The 12,782-nt window shown below is 44.4% G+C and overlaps 1 protein-coding gene across 2 annotated transcripts in view; it reads right to left on the reverse strand.

Moving 5' to 3' along the window:
• LOC137599082 (glypican-5-like) overlaps positions 1-12,782 on the reverse strand; it is a 31,780-nt gene that overhangs the window by 12,902 nt on the left and 6,096 nt on the right. For both annotated transcript variants that reach the window (XR_011036748.1, XM_068319760.1), the window contains exons 4-9: positions 12,195-12,377; positions 11,244-11,422; positions 11,036-11,095; positions 10,782-10,904; positions 3,940-4,060; positions 276-417 (exon numbers count right to left, since the gene is read on the reverse strand). Coding sequence is in view for 1 of the 2 variants with exons in the window: in XM_068319760.1 (XP_068175861.1) it covers positions 276-417; positions 3,940-4,060; positions 10,782-10,904; positions 11,036-11,095; positions 11,244-11,422; positions 12,195-12,377 (808 nt within the window). In the remaining variant the exon portion in view is untranslated. The remainder of the gene's footprint in view (positions 1-275; positions 418-3,939; positions 4,061-10,781; positions 10,905-11,035; positions 11,096-11,243; positions 11,423-12,194; positions 12,378-12,782) is intronic.

The following is a 12,782-nucleotide window of genomic DNA, read 5'->3' on the forward strand; positions in this document are numbered from 1 at the left end:
GCATCCTTTATCCCAGGAAATAAACTGCTGAGCACAGCAGAAAGAGATGGGGGGGGGGGGGGGGGATGGAGAGGAGGGAGGAGAGAGAAAGAGTGAAAAGAGAGAAAGGAGAGGGGGAAGAGAGCTGAACCCATCCCTCGGTACCATCCCTGTCTCTCTCCCTGGGTGTTTCCCTGCTGGCAGCATCTTAAAACTTTCACTGTGCCAACAAACGGTGTGTGTGTGTGTGTATGTGTGTGTGTGTGTGTGTGTGTGTGTGTGTGTATCTGACTCACTATCTTCCTCCCCAGACGATTCACAGCCGTCTTCATCATCGCATTCGTCCCCGCTGCCGCTTTCCGTCTGTGCACTCCCTCCCTCCTCTTCTTCCATCCTCACTCTGGTTTTGCTCACCCATCCGAGCTCTACTAACAACTCCTTAATATAAGACACACAAAGGGTCAAACAATACACACAAAAAAAAAGGTTGATTGTCAGCCAAATTTGGAAGAAAATTGGAATTTCATTTTCAAGAAATAATCATTGGACTAAAGACCTAAAAAAAAACACTTAAAATATATGTAACACTTGACAGTAATGAAATTAAAGCTATTATATTACAAGATAAAAAAATATATATATATATATTTTCCTGTCTGAAGGCACGAAATGGTCATAAAAACATTCTCAACAACAACAATACACAAACACAAGCTCACGGGTCAAGGAGCAAGCTAAAGGGTAATTGAGGTCATGCTGCCTCGGTGTGAATCCATACTCTGTTCTGCTGCTCAGTTAAGTCATAGCTGGAGCTGTTACATAACTGCCAACCCACCCCTTCAACCCCTTCCTGAGAGGAAAAATTACATAAAACCTCCATTAAGGCAAATATTGTTTGTAGAATTTCATTTAGAGTAAAACGCAGAATAAACTTTTTTTTTTTTTTTTTTTGTACAAAAGATTAAAAGTAGGATTTTCACACATTTGCAGCGACAAGACCTTGTAATCGGTTTGCGGTGTGATGAATGTGTGTTTGCAAAGAGTCGAGGTGGGTGATCTATGAAATCCAGCTGAAAGCGGAGATAAACCAAACGAGCAACAGTTTTTATGGAGCAAACAAAACATCCTGTGTTGGCATTTTATTTTACCCCCCCCCCCCGAAGATAACATTTATATGATATATACGTTGGTTTTGCACACTGTGTGGGCAAATTCTATACATTTGTCTTCAATGTGACCCTGGACAGGTACAGAAGTAGATCCACACGAGTGAATAGAACCACCTGCCTTTATGAACACCAGACTTTAAGCTAAGCTGCGGCTTCATGTTTTGAATATTTCAAGCTATTTCTAAATATTTCCCATCAACTAGAATTCGGTGATATGATCCGGCAGCGTTGAAGGATGCGTGTCCCTCGGTGGGACGCCCGGCTGTCACAGCGCAGTGGGTGTGGGTCGGCTGAGGAACCAAGGGGAACCAAGGTTATTATATGAAAGCAAGTCCGGTGGGACGTGGAGACAGGCTCGGCACTGCCTGGTGATTCAACATCTTGTCACCAGACTGCAAATGAGCCGAGGGTGGATAGAAAAGGAGCCGCGCTGATGTTCCCACCAGGACTTTTTTTTTTTTTTTTCCCCCTCAGTAAAAGCCTCCATTCCCACTCATGACCCATGATAAGTGTGTAAAGGGATTCTTGTTGGCCCATGCTGCACCATTCCTCTAAGATTCAGCAAATTTGATTGTGCAGTTGATGAATAGACCACTCTCCATCTGACCTTGTAATTTCATTGCATCATCTATAGAATGACAAATAAAGATCTTTAATCTTTAAGTATATACTCTACCGAACTTCTTTTAATCAGCAAGTTAAAAAAAACTTAATGGGATTTCACCTTTCAGACTGAAGCAGATCAGTTGTATTAAAAAATTTTCAGTCTTTGTGTTGACATAATGTCTCGGCTCAAACTGGAGGTTAATCCTGAATTAAATTCCAGTTTCAAAAGCTTTCCTGGGTTCCATCGAGAAAGATAGAGGCTTTTATTCCCCCCGACTTCTAAAGATGACATCGTAATTTGTAACTTCAGAAAAAAAATGAATGTGTGCAGATGGAACGGTGGGATCGCCGCCCTTTCCTTACCCTGGGGCAGCCGTGACGGGACCCATCCCGATTGGATGAGGATGTACTTACAAATTTTAATTACGAGGATAACCGAGTGGCTACACTAATTGAATCCCATTAGAGGGCAACCCTGTGCAAGACACAGTCTAGTGCTGCAAAAGGTCTAATTAACACCAAACACAAAAATAGGACACCAAAAGATTTTAAAAAAAAGAAGAAGAAGAGGGAAGGAAGACACGGCTGATGAAATAATTAAAATTCTAAGGAGGCTTCTTTGTCCTCAATTATATTTTGCTCCTCCTCTCTTCCTAGTTGTGTAAGTGTGTTAATGGCACACACGACAGGCATGAATAATTATTAATACACAGCGCGCATTAATGTGTGGGCCTGAGATAAATGGCTTCACCCCGGCGGAGAAAAAAGGCAGAGAGCGTTAAAGAAGCAGAAGCCCTGTGTCCCTCATTTGCAAAGGTGACTCTTCAGTTGTACAGAGGAAAACAAAAAACACACAGGTACTAGTCTGAGCCCACAAATGAGCATTCTCCCATTTTAATAGGAGGTCAGATTCAGGAATTTAAACATTTTTTTTGTATTGCAGATGAGCTGCATTACATTTGAGGGTTCCTTGTTGTAGCCCGTTAGCATTCGCCTCCATCAATCTAACGGGCCCGTCTCACAACTCCTACGTGTGTGTGTGTGTGTGTGTGTGTGTGTGTGTGTTTAGATGATGCATAAATTCTTCGTTAAATAATAGACGAGCAAGACGTGCCCGAGCTGCGTGGAATTAATAGGCTGAGAAAGTAGATCCCAAACATAAATGATTACACGGCTGGCGATGAGTTGAGTTGTTTGTATTTCACTGGGAAAAGGGGTGGGGGGTGGGGGTGGGGGTGCTGACTCGGCATTTCCGCCATGTAAATGCAACATGATTAATGGATTCGCAGTCAAAATTAGACGGAGCGCAGAAACGGCTAACGGCAGCAAAAACAGAAAAAAAAAAAATGAACCCGGGCGTGACCCCCCACCCCACCCCCCTCCCACGTCCCCATGATAATCCATGAATATTACATAACCGCCAAAAACACCGCTTAAGTTTTATTCATCCGGTTTTGTCTTGACAAACGACGATTCCCCGCCCCCGACCTTGGGATTGGGCACGCCGTCCCGTCGGGGATGTTGCGCTTTTTTTTTTTAATTATTTATAGCTCGTGCTTTAATCACGCCGCAGACAGTAACTGTGTTGGCGTCCTCTCGTTCACTTCGTGATGCATGTGACAGCGGGACGGTACATCTTATTTTATTACTGAATCTCATCTCTCGTCCGGCCCGCTTGCGTTTTCCTCGTCTTGAAGGAGTCGGGCTTGTCAGAGAAGGAAGACGATCACCGAGCCGCCTCACCTCGCCTGACGGGCTGATGAAACCACGGAGCTGCTGGAACAAATTCCCGCTCGTAGTTGAACACAGAATCGCATTTTGTTCGTGATGTTTTGGACGCCAGGACCTTCATCGAGTGAATGGCTTTGTGAGGAGAAATCACCATCTTCAGTTGATGTTTCCCCACAAACACTAAGAGTGGACTAAAGAATACCGCAACCTGATGCAAAAACTTTAAATAAGACTATTAACATACGTTGTAAAATTAATTTGAAATAGAAAATGCTTCTGTGTCATCAGGGGAGGGTCAGCAGGTAGCAGAAACGTCCCCATCATTCATGAATAAATGGCGACAGTGTAAAATTTGTCACGGTTACGTACATTCAGAGTAGCGTGTTCCCAGACGAATGTGTTTTAAACTCTGGGATGGCCTCAAGTGATTTTTATTTGAAGTGTTCAAAGCTACCTGTGTTAGCTGCTCCAGCCTCAGCTTCGCCCCCTTCAGGACAGGATCGGTATTGCGTACAATCATCTCCGGGTTCTCCCTCTGGGCTTTTAAAGTGCTGCCAACCAAACGACCTGCATAACTACAGAAAAACAGGAGAAGTGAAACAAAGTACGTTCTGTCCTAGATTTGTAGGTGTGTGTGTGTGTGTGTGTTGCTCTCCTGCCCTAGTTTTCTCAAAGTCACCATGCTAGCGTGTTCAGGTAAGGTGTAATAATTCACTTCATGCACACACACACACACACACACACACACACACACACACACACACACACACAGAGAGACACACAAACACGACTTCAGACTGATCGTCAAGATGCAAAACACACAAGTAAAACCATAAAAGGTAAAATTTAACTTGCTTGCACACAATAACCATCCCAACACAGCAGAATAAATCATTTAAAATCTTGACTTTTACTGAGTCGTGTAAATATGTAAACTGAAATTTTGGCAACGTGTTTGAATTTTATCAATTTAAAAACTCATCGGGACCAGATTCCCAGCAGGGAATGTGTTTAGCTTCCATAACAAGTTTTTTCCCCCTCACATTAGAAAGATGGCTGCTCCAGATACAAGAGATATTTCCCCCTAAAGTATTTTTGCTTTTTGCCTGTTACCATATGTCAATGTGTCGTGTCTACCATCTTCTCTCTGCTTCCTCTTAAAGGTTTCCTCCACTTTACCCACCTACAAGGGCTATTTTTCTGCAGATATGTATAGAAACAGAAGAAGTACCTCACTGAACCCGTTAGATCAGCGTAGAATTAAAGATTAGGATTAAAATGACCAATGACTGGAGATGAGATGAGTTTAAAATGAAATATAAGCTTATTTTACGCAACTAGAGGCAAACTGAACACAACAGGAGGGGAGAGACGGATTGGCAATCCTAGCCCAGGACCAGGTGAGATGAATCATCCGTGACGACTCGACTCCACCCATCCTGATCCCAGGGACAGGACTGCTGGGAGCCCGTTGTATGAGCAAGTATCCCATCATGATGTATGCGTGGCGACGCTGCAGCTGGTCATGACTCATTTCAGTTCCAAACCAACTCTGCAAAGGGGATGCAATCGGCAACCGCAAGAAAACACTGTTCAGTGTGGCAACAAGGGAAGCGGATTGTGGATGTCAAAATAAAAATGACATGACAGATGCCGGGAGAGGGTGTGCTGACCGCAGGAGCCGCGCCAAACCTCGCTGGTCTGGGATCAGATCTCAGCAGCGGTTCCATCCCCGCCTGTTATTCTCACAGATCGTTCTCATGCATGTTTTCTGCGTGACACGTCAAAGTTAGGTAAACCACGAACCGAAGGCAGCTCGGTTCTGTTAGCATCCTGGGTAGGTTAACACTCCAGCTGGTTTGTCTGCCAGATTTTATTGAATATGCAACGGATCGCTCTAAAGACACAACTATGATGAATACAATCGATAGAAAGAGAAAAAAAAGAAAAGCTTTGTTACGGTTCTGGAGTTTCTGCTGCCAATACAAAATAAGGTAAGGACAAAAAGGACGCCGTCGTATGTCAATGATTAACTAGCGCTATAGGACGAAAGCAACAGATGAGACCTGTGCACACAGGAGGGTTTGGATTTATGGCTCAACGTATTTGTCCTGCGGTAGGAGCTGCTTGTTGCACAGGTTCTGATTCATGATGGGAAAGTCCACCTCGCTTCTTTACTCAGTCTATAATTAGTCAGTCAGGAGGTTAATAGCGGGTCGGTCGTTAACGCCTTTTCTCAAATCCATCGATCTTAAGGCGCTCTGGAGGAAACCTGCAGACCTGCAGAATCCTGAATGCAAAATGTTTTACTTTTCAAGCAATGACAAATAAATGCACACCCCTCGTGATCAATATCAAGAACTGATCATGCGTGAGACTGTAAATGCTGTACTTCTTTAGATCAATAACAGATCATCTATTTATTGGTTATATAATTGTCAGCCAGGAGTACATAAATGTCACTCTGATATTTTAATTCCATGAGATGAAGCAGATTTCTCTTTTGTATTAGAGCTTCAGCAAAAGGGACATTTCTTACCATGTCGCCATGGAAACTGATGTCATTACAAAAGATGCAAAATCGAACAGCAACAGATCAGATTCCTTCCTATCAACTCCCTCTGACAGAACGGTGGATAAATAGACTCTAAATGTGCTTCTGCTGGCTAACAGTCCGTGACGCTACGCGTACCCACACATTGATAACACATTAGGATTCCCAACAGGATACTGGGATGCATATGAAAGTGAAACTTATTTTCCCGATTGATGCTTGAAATCCAAGCGAGGGAAGAATGTGAAAGGAAAGAGGAATGGAACTAAGAAGGATGAAAACAAATACTCAATTAAAAACCACAAACTGCTCTCCCGCAGGAAATCCCATGATTCCTTAGACTCTGGGAAGGATTTTTTTTTTTTCCGTCATCAACATCACACATCCAAAATGTTCTAATGACCTGCATCCAGCGTCTATAAGGTCGGCTGAGCACAATTACAGTTTTGCATAACATGATTTAAGTCATGATGCAAGGCTTTGATAAGATTGTGCGCACACACACACACACACACACACAAACATTCCTATCGTCTAAATCATTCCCAACTCATATTAACATGGATGAGGAAGGAATGCCTTCAGCAGTTATTGATTAGCAATCCCAGGATCAGCCACAGGTAGAAACGGGTGGATCATTATCGGGGTCAGCAAATGCAAACAATCCTATTGGGTGATTTCAGTGACTTTGACTGAGCTAAATGCAATCAGAAGATGAATTATTAATAGAAGATGCTCTTTAATGACTGGTGCAAAGGAGGGAAGGAAAAGATCCATCAGCTGGCGATCATTTAGAAGAGCCGGAAGCACAACAACAGTGAAGAGAGCTGGATGAACGCGTCGATGAGTTAGAGATGTTCTGACTCTGCAGCAACAAAACACCTGAAGGCTGAAAGAATTATTCTCACTTCAGACTTGACAACCGTCAGATTTATCAAGGCTAAGGGACGGTTTTGTTTTCATTTTTACTCCATTGCCTTTCCATTTACTCCATTCATTCATTGTTGTATTTAATTAGTGGTCTGGAGAAAGCTGATGACAGGCTGCCCAGAGAGGAACTGTGGTATTGTATGAGGAAGTCTGGAGTGGCAGAGAAGTATGTTAGAGCGGTGCAGGACATGTATGAGGACTGTAAGACAGTGGTGAGGTGTGCTGTAGGTGTGACAGAGGAGTTCAAGGTGGAGGTGGGACTGCATCAGGGATCAGCTCTGAGCCCCTTCTTGTTGCTATGGTGATGGACAGGCTGACAGACGAGGTTAGACAGGAATCTCCATGGACTATGATGTTTGCAGATGACATTGTGATCTGTAGTGAGAGCAGGGAACAGGTGGAGGAGAAGCTAGAGAGGTGGAGGTTTGTCCTGGAAAGGAGAGGAATGAAGGTTAGCCGCAGTAAGACAGAGTACATGTGTGTGAATGAGGGGGACCCAAGTGGAAGAGTGAGGCTACAGGGAGAAGAGATCAAGAAGGTGGAGGATTTTAAGTACCTAGGGTCAACAGTCCAGAGCAATGGAGAGTGTGGAAAAGAGGTGAAGAAGCGTGTCCAGGCAGGATGGAACGGTTGGAGGAAAGTGTCAGGTGTGATGTGTGATAGAAGAGTTTCAGCTAAAATGAAAGGAAAGGTGTACAAAACTGTGGTGAGACCAGCGATGTTGTTTGGTCTAGAGACAGTGTCCCTGAGGAAAAGACAGGAGACAGAGGTGGAGGTAGCAGAGATGAAGATGCTGAGGTTCTCTCTGGGAGTGACCAGGATGGATAGGATCAGGAATGAGTACATCAGAGGGACAGCACATGTTAGAGGTTTTGGAGATAAAGTCAGAGAGGCCAGACTGAGATGGTTTGGACATGTCCAGAGGAGAGATAGTGGATATATTGGTAGAAGGATGCTGAGTTTTGAACTGCCAAGCAGGAGACCTAGAGGAAGACCAAAGAGGAGGTTTATGGATTTAGTGAAAGAGGACATGAAGGTAGTTGATGTGAGAGAAGAGGATGCAGAAGACAGGGTTAGATGGAGACAACTGATTCGCTGTGGCGACCCCTGAAGGGAGAAGCCCAAAGGAAAAGAAGAAGTACATTTAATTAGCTTGAGAACCCAGGAGGGGTCCCACGCTAACACAAGCAGATCAGGACCTCCTGTTTTAAGGAATTAACAAAAATGCAATAAACACAAAGGAGTAAATACAGATCAGCTGTGCTTTAATGCACTGAATGCTCACTGTTGTTTGCTGGACTCACAAATGCACCATCATCAATTCGGCGTGAAAGCAGTGACATATGGTCGGGCTGATAAGTATTCTGAGCAAAGGTTGAAGATACAAAAAAACAAACCCAACAGGATCTGTGTTACGGTTTGACAAATGTAACGGCTCTCCATCAGTTTCAGTGATAAATCTCAGCACTTTGTGTTCAATCGGAGACGAAGCCTCTGTATCAACGGCACATCTAGAGCGTTTCCTCGTGTCCAATACCCCGGCTGAACGTGTTGGGAATGAGCTATAGGCTGGAGAGGCTGTGGGGATTCTCTGTCTGTCTGACAGCAGGTGGTAATATTTCAGAAGGGACGACGACACAGCGAGGTGCGACCGTGAGTGACACTTAATGAGAGCCGGAGAACGAGGGACATAAATCAACCGGCGCCGTAATGACAAAGCCGCTCTGTCGTTGCCCCGTTACCGTGCGGTTGTGCACGGTAACACGCGCTTTGACTTTCTCATCCCCGGCAGCAAACGTTTAAAAATAAATACATGAAATTACCTGAGATAAAGATCTGATCTGATAGAGGAAGTGAAATAAGAAAAAGGTCAAAGCCTCAATTGCAATCCTGTGGAACCATTTAGTTAGGATGACACACACACACACACACACACACATAGACACACACCTGAGGCACCTGTAACAGGTGTGGTAGTGATGGGCGACGTTCAAAGTCTCATCCATTCATCTCCACTTCCTGCAGACGATTATTTTTCTGTGCGTTTTGACAGCATTACCACAAAAAAGTTTTTGAATGAATCCCTAAGGTTAGGTGCAGCGGGCGTGGAGGCCTTATTTATGGTTTATCTAGTGTGACGTTAAGATGCTGCCCTCTTCTGGAGACAAAAAGAAACGACAGCTCAAATAGGCCACGTTTAAAAAAAAAAAAGTCATTGTCTCCCCGCAAAATGCATGCATTAAAAGGTATTTAGCTGTAATTTACTGGAGATTCAAGCACAGGTATCAATAATAATCCATAGCTAATAACAGATTTTATTGCGTCGTCTTCTGAGAATTTAACTACAGGTTGTTTTTCGCTCCTGTATTTTTTTTTTTTAAATCGAAGCATGAGGGATTTGAACTCTTTCACTCAATCCTTCAACGGTCAAGAGGCTCAACACTAACATATTCTGCTATAATTTCTCGTACGCTCCCCAACACAGACGTGAACTGGGTCAGAGGGCAGTCTGAAAATGAAGAAGGAGAGATGAATGGACGGCTGAACAAATGAATGAATGAATGGATGGATGGTTGAGAAAAACTATGCATTTCAGTTTAATCCAAACACACATCGTTTCCTAACTGCATCCCTTCTTCGCACCTGGTTTGTGGTCAAATATGCGTCAAATCAATCTTTGATCCAACATAAAATTCATCACACCTGAGTGACTTCTAAGAAGTGCTCGCTTCTTTAAATACATTCATTGTATTCTTAACTTGTTAATCTTAATTCAGCACTGTGTGTGTGTGCGTGCGTGTGTGTGTGTGTGTGTGTGCGTGCGTGTGTGCGTGCGTGCGTGCGTGTGTGTGTTTATGTGGGATGTCCTTGTAATATGACTGATAGACCATAAAGGGAAAACCTCATGGCAGCAACTGGTTGCCTCCTGAGATTGATAGAACTTGCCGTGTGTGTGTGTGTGTGTGTGTGTGTGTGTGTGTGTGTGTGTGCGTGCGTGTGCGTGTGTGTGTGTGTGTGTGCGTGTGTGTGACAGAAGCATGCTCATGCGTGTGTTTGTGTTGAGAGGCCAGTGTAGTGAGATGTCAGATGAGCGCAATCATCCCATACGCGGTGTGTATTTTAGCGTGCATTTGTGTGCACAGCTGTGAATGTGTGCATGTCAGTGTGTGTGTGCGTGTGTGTCAGTGTGTGTGTGCGTGTGTCAGTGTGTGTGTCAGTGTGTGTGTGTGTGCCCATTTGTCTTGTTACCAGTTGAAGCTGCCAATGTAATCACCATGAGAAAGACTCAGAAAACGAACTCTCTAACCTTCACAACCCCCCTTCCCCCCAAACACACACACACACATACACACACACACACACACGCACACACACAGGAATGCTTCTGCTAATAATAATCATATTTATGTTTCAAGCCACTCATGGGCGCTTTAGAATACACACATTCTAAACCAGCAACACAAAAACACATAAATAAACATAACATATGATTACATCATTATTACAATCAGACTGAGAGGTGGGGACTTAAAGGTGAAGACAGATGATGAACTCTACCACAAGAATAAAGATATGCATTCTATTATGAACACAGTCAAAGCACAGTTTTAATGGTGAACCTTGTTTTTCTATTCCCTCCTATGAAGCGTAACAATGTAATGATTCTCTGCAGACCAGCTGAAGGTTTGTTCCTCACGTCTTAAAACATCTTCACGGACGTCTGGCTTTCCTGAGTCTTCACATTTTCTGTCAGAGCCTCGGCTCTGCCCTGTGCTTGGTGAATAAAGCGACTGATGCGCTGCAACACGTACCTCTCTACCACGTCTTGGCCGCTCCAGCATGTGTGCTGCTCCACCTCCATCTCGCTTTCACACAGCATCTCTGGCAGCTCCGAGAAAAACCACTGGTAGCGCTGGATAGAGCCCTCAAACTCCCTGAGAGAGAGAGAGAGAGAGAGAGAAAAGAATGATTGGGTTTATTCGAGTTCGGGGTCAGTTTAGGGTTTACACTGGTCCAGTTCCCTTCTGGGAAATTCTCATTAGTCGGGAAATGAAATGAAATATACCTCGAGAGTTTTTTCAGGCTTCGATTCTTCTCTCCTCTAGAATCTTTAAGTAGAAACGACCTGGTGGGATAAATAAGAGACGCGCTGAGCAGACGATTCCGCAGCATCACCGTGAAAACATCCAGTCAGCCTTTCCTGACTAGAGACTTCCTGTCCCAGACAGTCCCACCTCTGACCTGAACTAAAGCATCACACCTACACGACGCACCTTCGGGATTGCTGCTGCCTGCGCCGAGAGGCGGACGAACCCGCTGGGGATGATGTCACAAAAGACGTCTCCGATGTCACCGGTGGGGCGGGGCTGACGGACGTCGGGACACGCAAGGTGGTGCGATTAACACGAGGCATCGTGGGACCGGCTGCCTGGGATCCGCACACCTTCTCCACCTGGAGGAAGGACAGTCTGCAGGGTAGCTGTTTTTGAAAGGGGTGCAAAACCTGGATAGCCAATCAGACGAGCTCAGAAATACTTCCATCAATACGTTAACACCTTTTTTTTGGCCTAGTCGGTTGGTTGTTTCCACTCACTGGTCTCTTTTCAGCAGGTCTGGAGAGTCCGAAATTTCATGTTTCAACTAAAAACCCAGCAGCTTTTTCGACTCATGAATGATTTTATGAATACTAAATAAGTCCTGGCAGCAGAGGTGGAAGAAGAGATCTCCTTCAAATATTCAATCAAGTGTTTTGTTTCTCATCGGCCACAATTAGTGGTGCGATCATGTTTGTATGTTTTTGTTTACCTCTCAGGAATCTACTCTAGTCAGTCTACAATGTTCTTTCAGGGTTGGACGGCCGCTGTGTTCCTACTTCCAAACGGTGCGTGCGTGGAAGTGTTTGTGTGTCGTCTGTTTGTCCAGAGATTAGCCACAGAAACTTTCTCATCACCCAGAACCCAGCTGCATTCTGGGTATCGGTTGTCCCGCCAACCGGTGTCTTTGTCTGACACTGGATCTACATTCACCCTCACACACACACACACACAGGGGAACCCCAGATTCTCAGATTGGAGAATGAGGCTGTTTTTAGCCCATCTAGGGCTAAATTCAAACTCCAAAAATTCAAATGACTTTATAATCGGGACATATGAATGATGTCCTACGTCGGAGAACTAAAATAGGCCCCATTCCCCCCCTTCCGTCCCATCATCCTCTCTGCTTACTGTGGCAGTAATGCGCGGCCCGTGCAGCTGAGCGTGAAGGATGGCGTCGTTCACGTGATTTCGCACCGCTAACAGAGCTAGCTCCATGCTGTTGTGGTTGCTGGTGGTCGCTAGAGTCGCTGCTAGCCGTTGGAGCAGCACCACCAACGTCCCCCAGGGGGCAGCAAGCTCCGATACGCTTATCTACAATGGAGGAAAGAAGAGAAATGAGGGAAAAGATGGTGCGAGAAGAAAGAGAACAAGGATTTTGTTTTAAACATTTTATACATGTGTTTTATTTCTAAACTCATCCTTAAACGACAGATTATATATAAAAAATAAAAAATGAAAAGAACGAGGAGCCACTGATTGAGATTCCGTCGCCACAGAGGATGTTCTTACATCTCCTTGACTTCCTTTTGTGTGTTTCTCTTTCCTGATGAGGATAAACATGTTTTTTTTGTTTTTTCTCCGATAGACTTTCCCTCCTTCCAAGAAACTCTCAAGCGGGATGAACAGTGCCATCTTCTAGCTTTGTGCTATGAAGAAGTCTCTATTGTGGCCGCTTGTTTAAGCTGTCCAGCAAATTTCGAAGCAGCCCGATAAGAC

The sequence above is a fragment of the Antennarius striatus genome, chromosome 7, assembly GCF_040054535.1.
Source record: "Antennarius striatus isolate MH-2024 chromosome 7, ASM4005453v1, whole genome shotgun sequence".
Lineage (NCBI taxonomy): Eukaryota > Metazoa > Chordata > Actinopteri > Lophiiformes > Antennariidae > Antennarius > Antennarius striatus.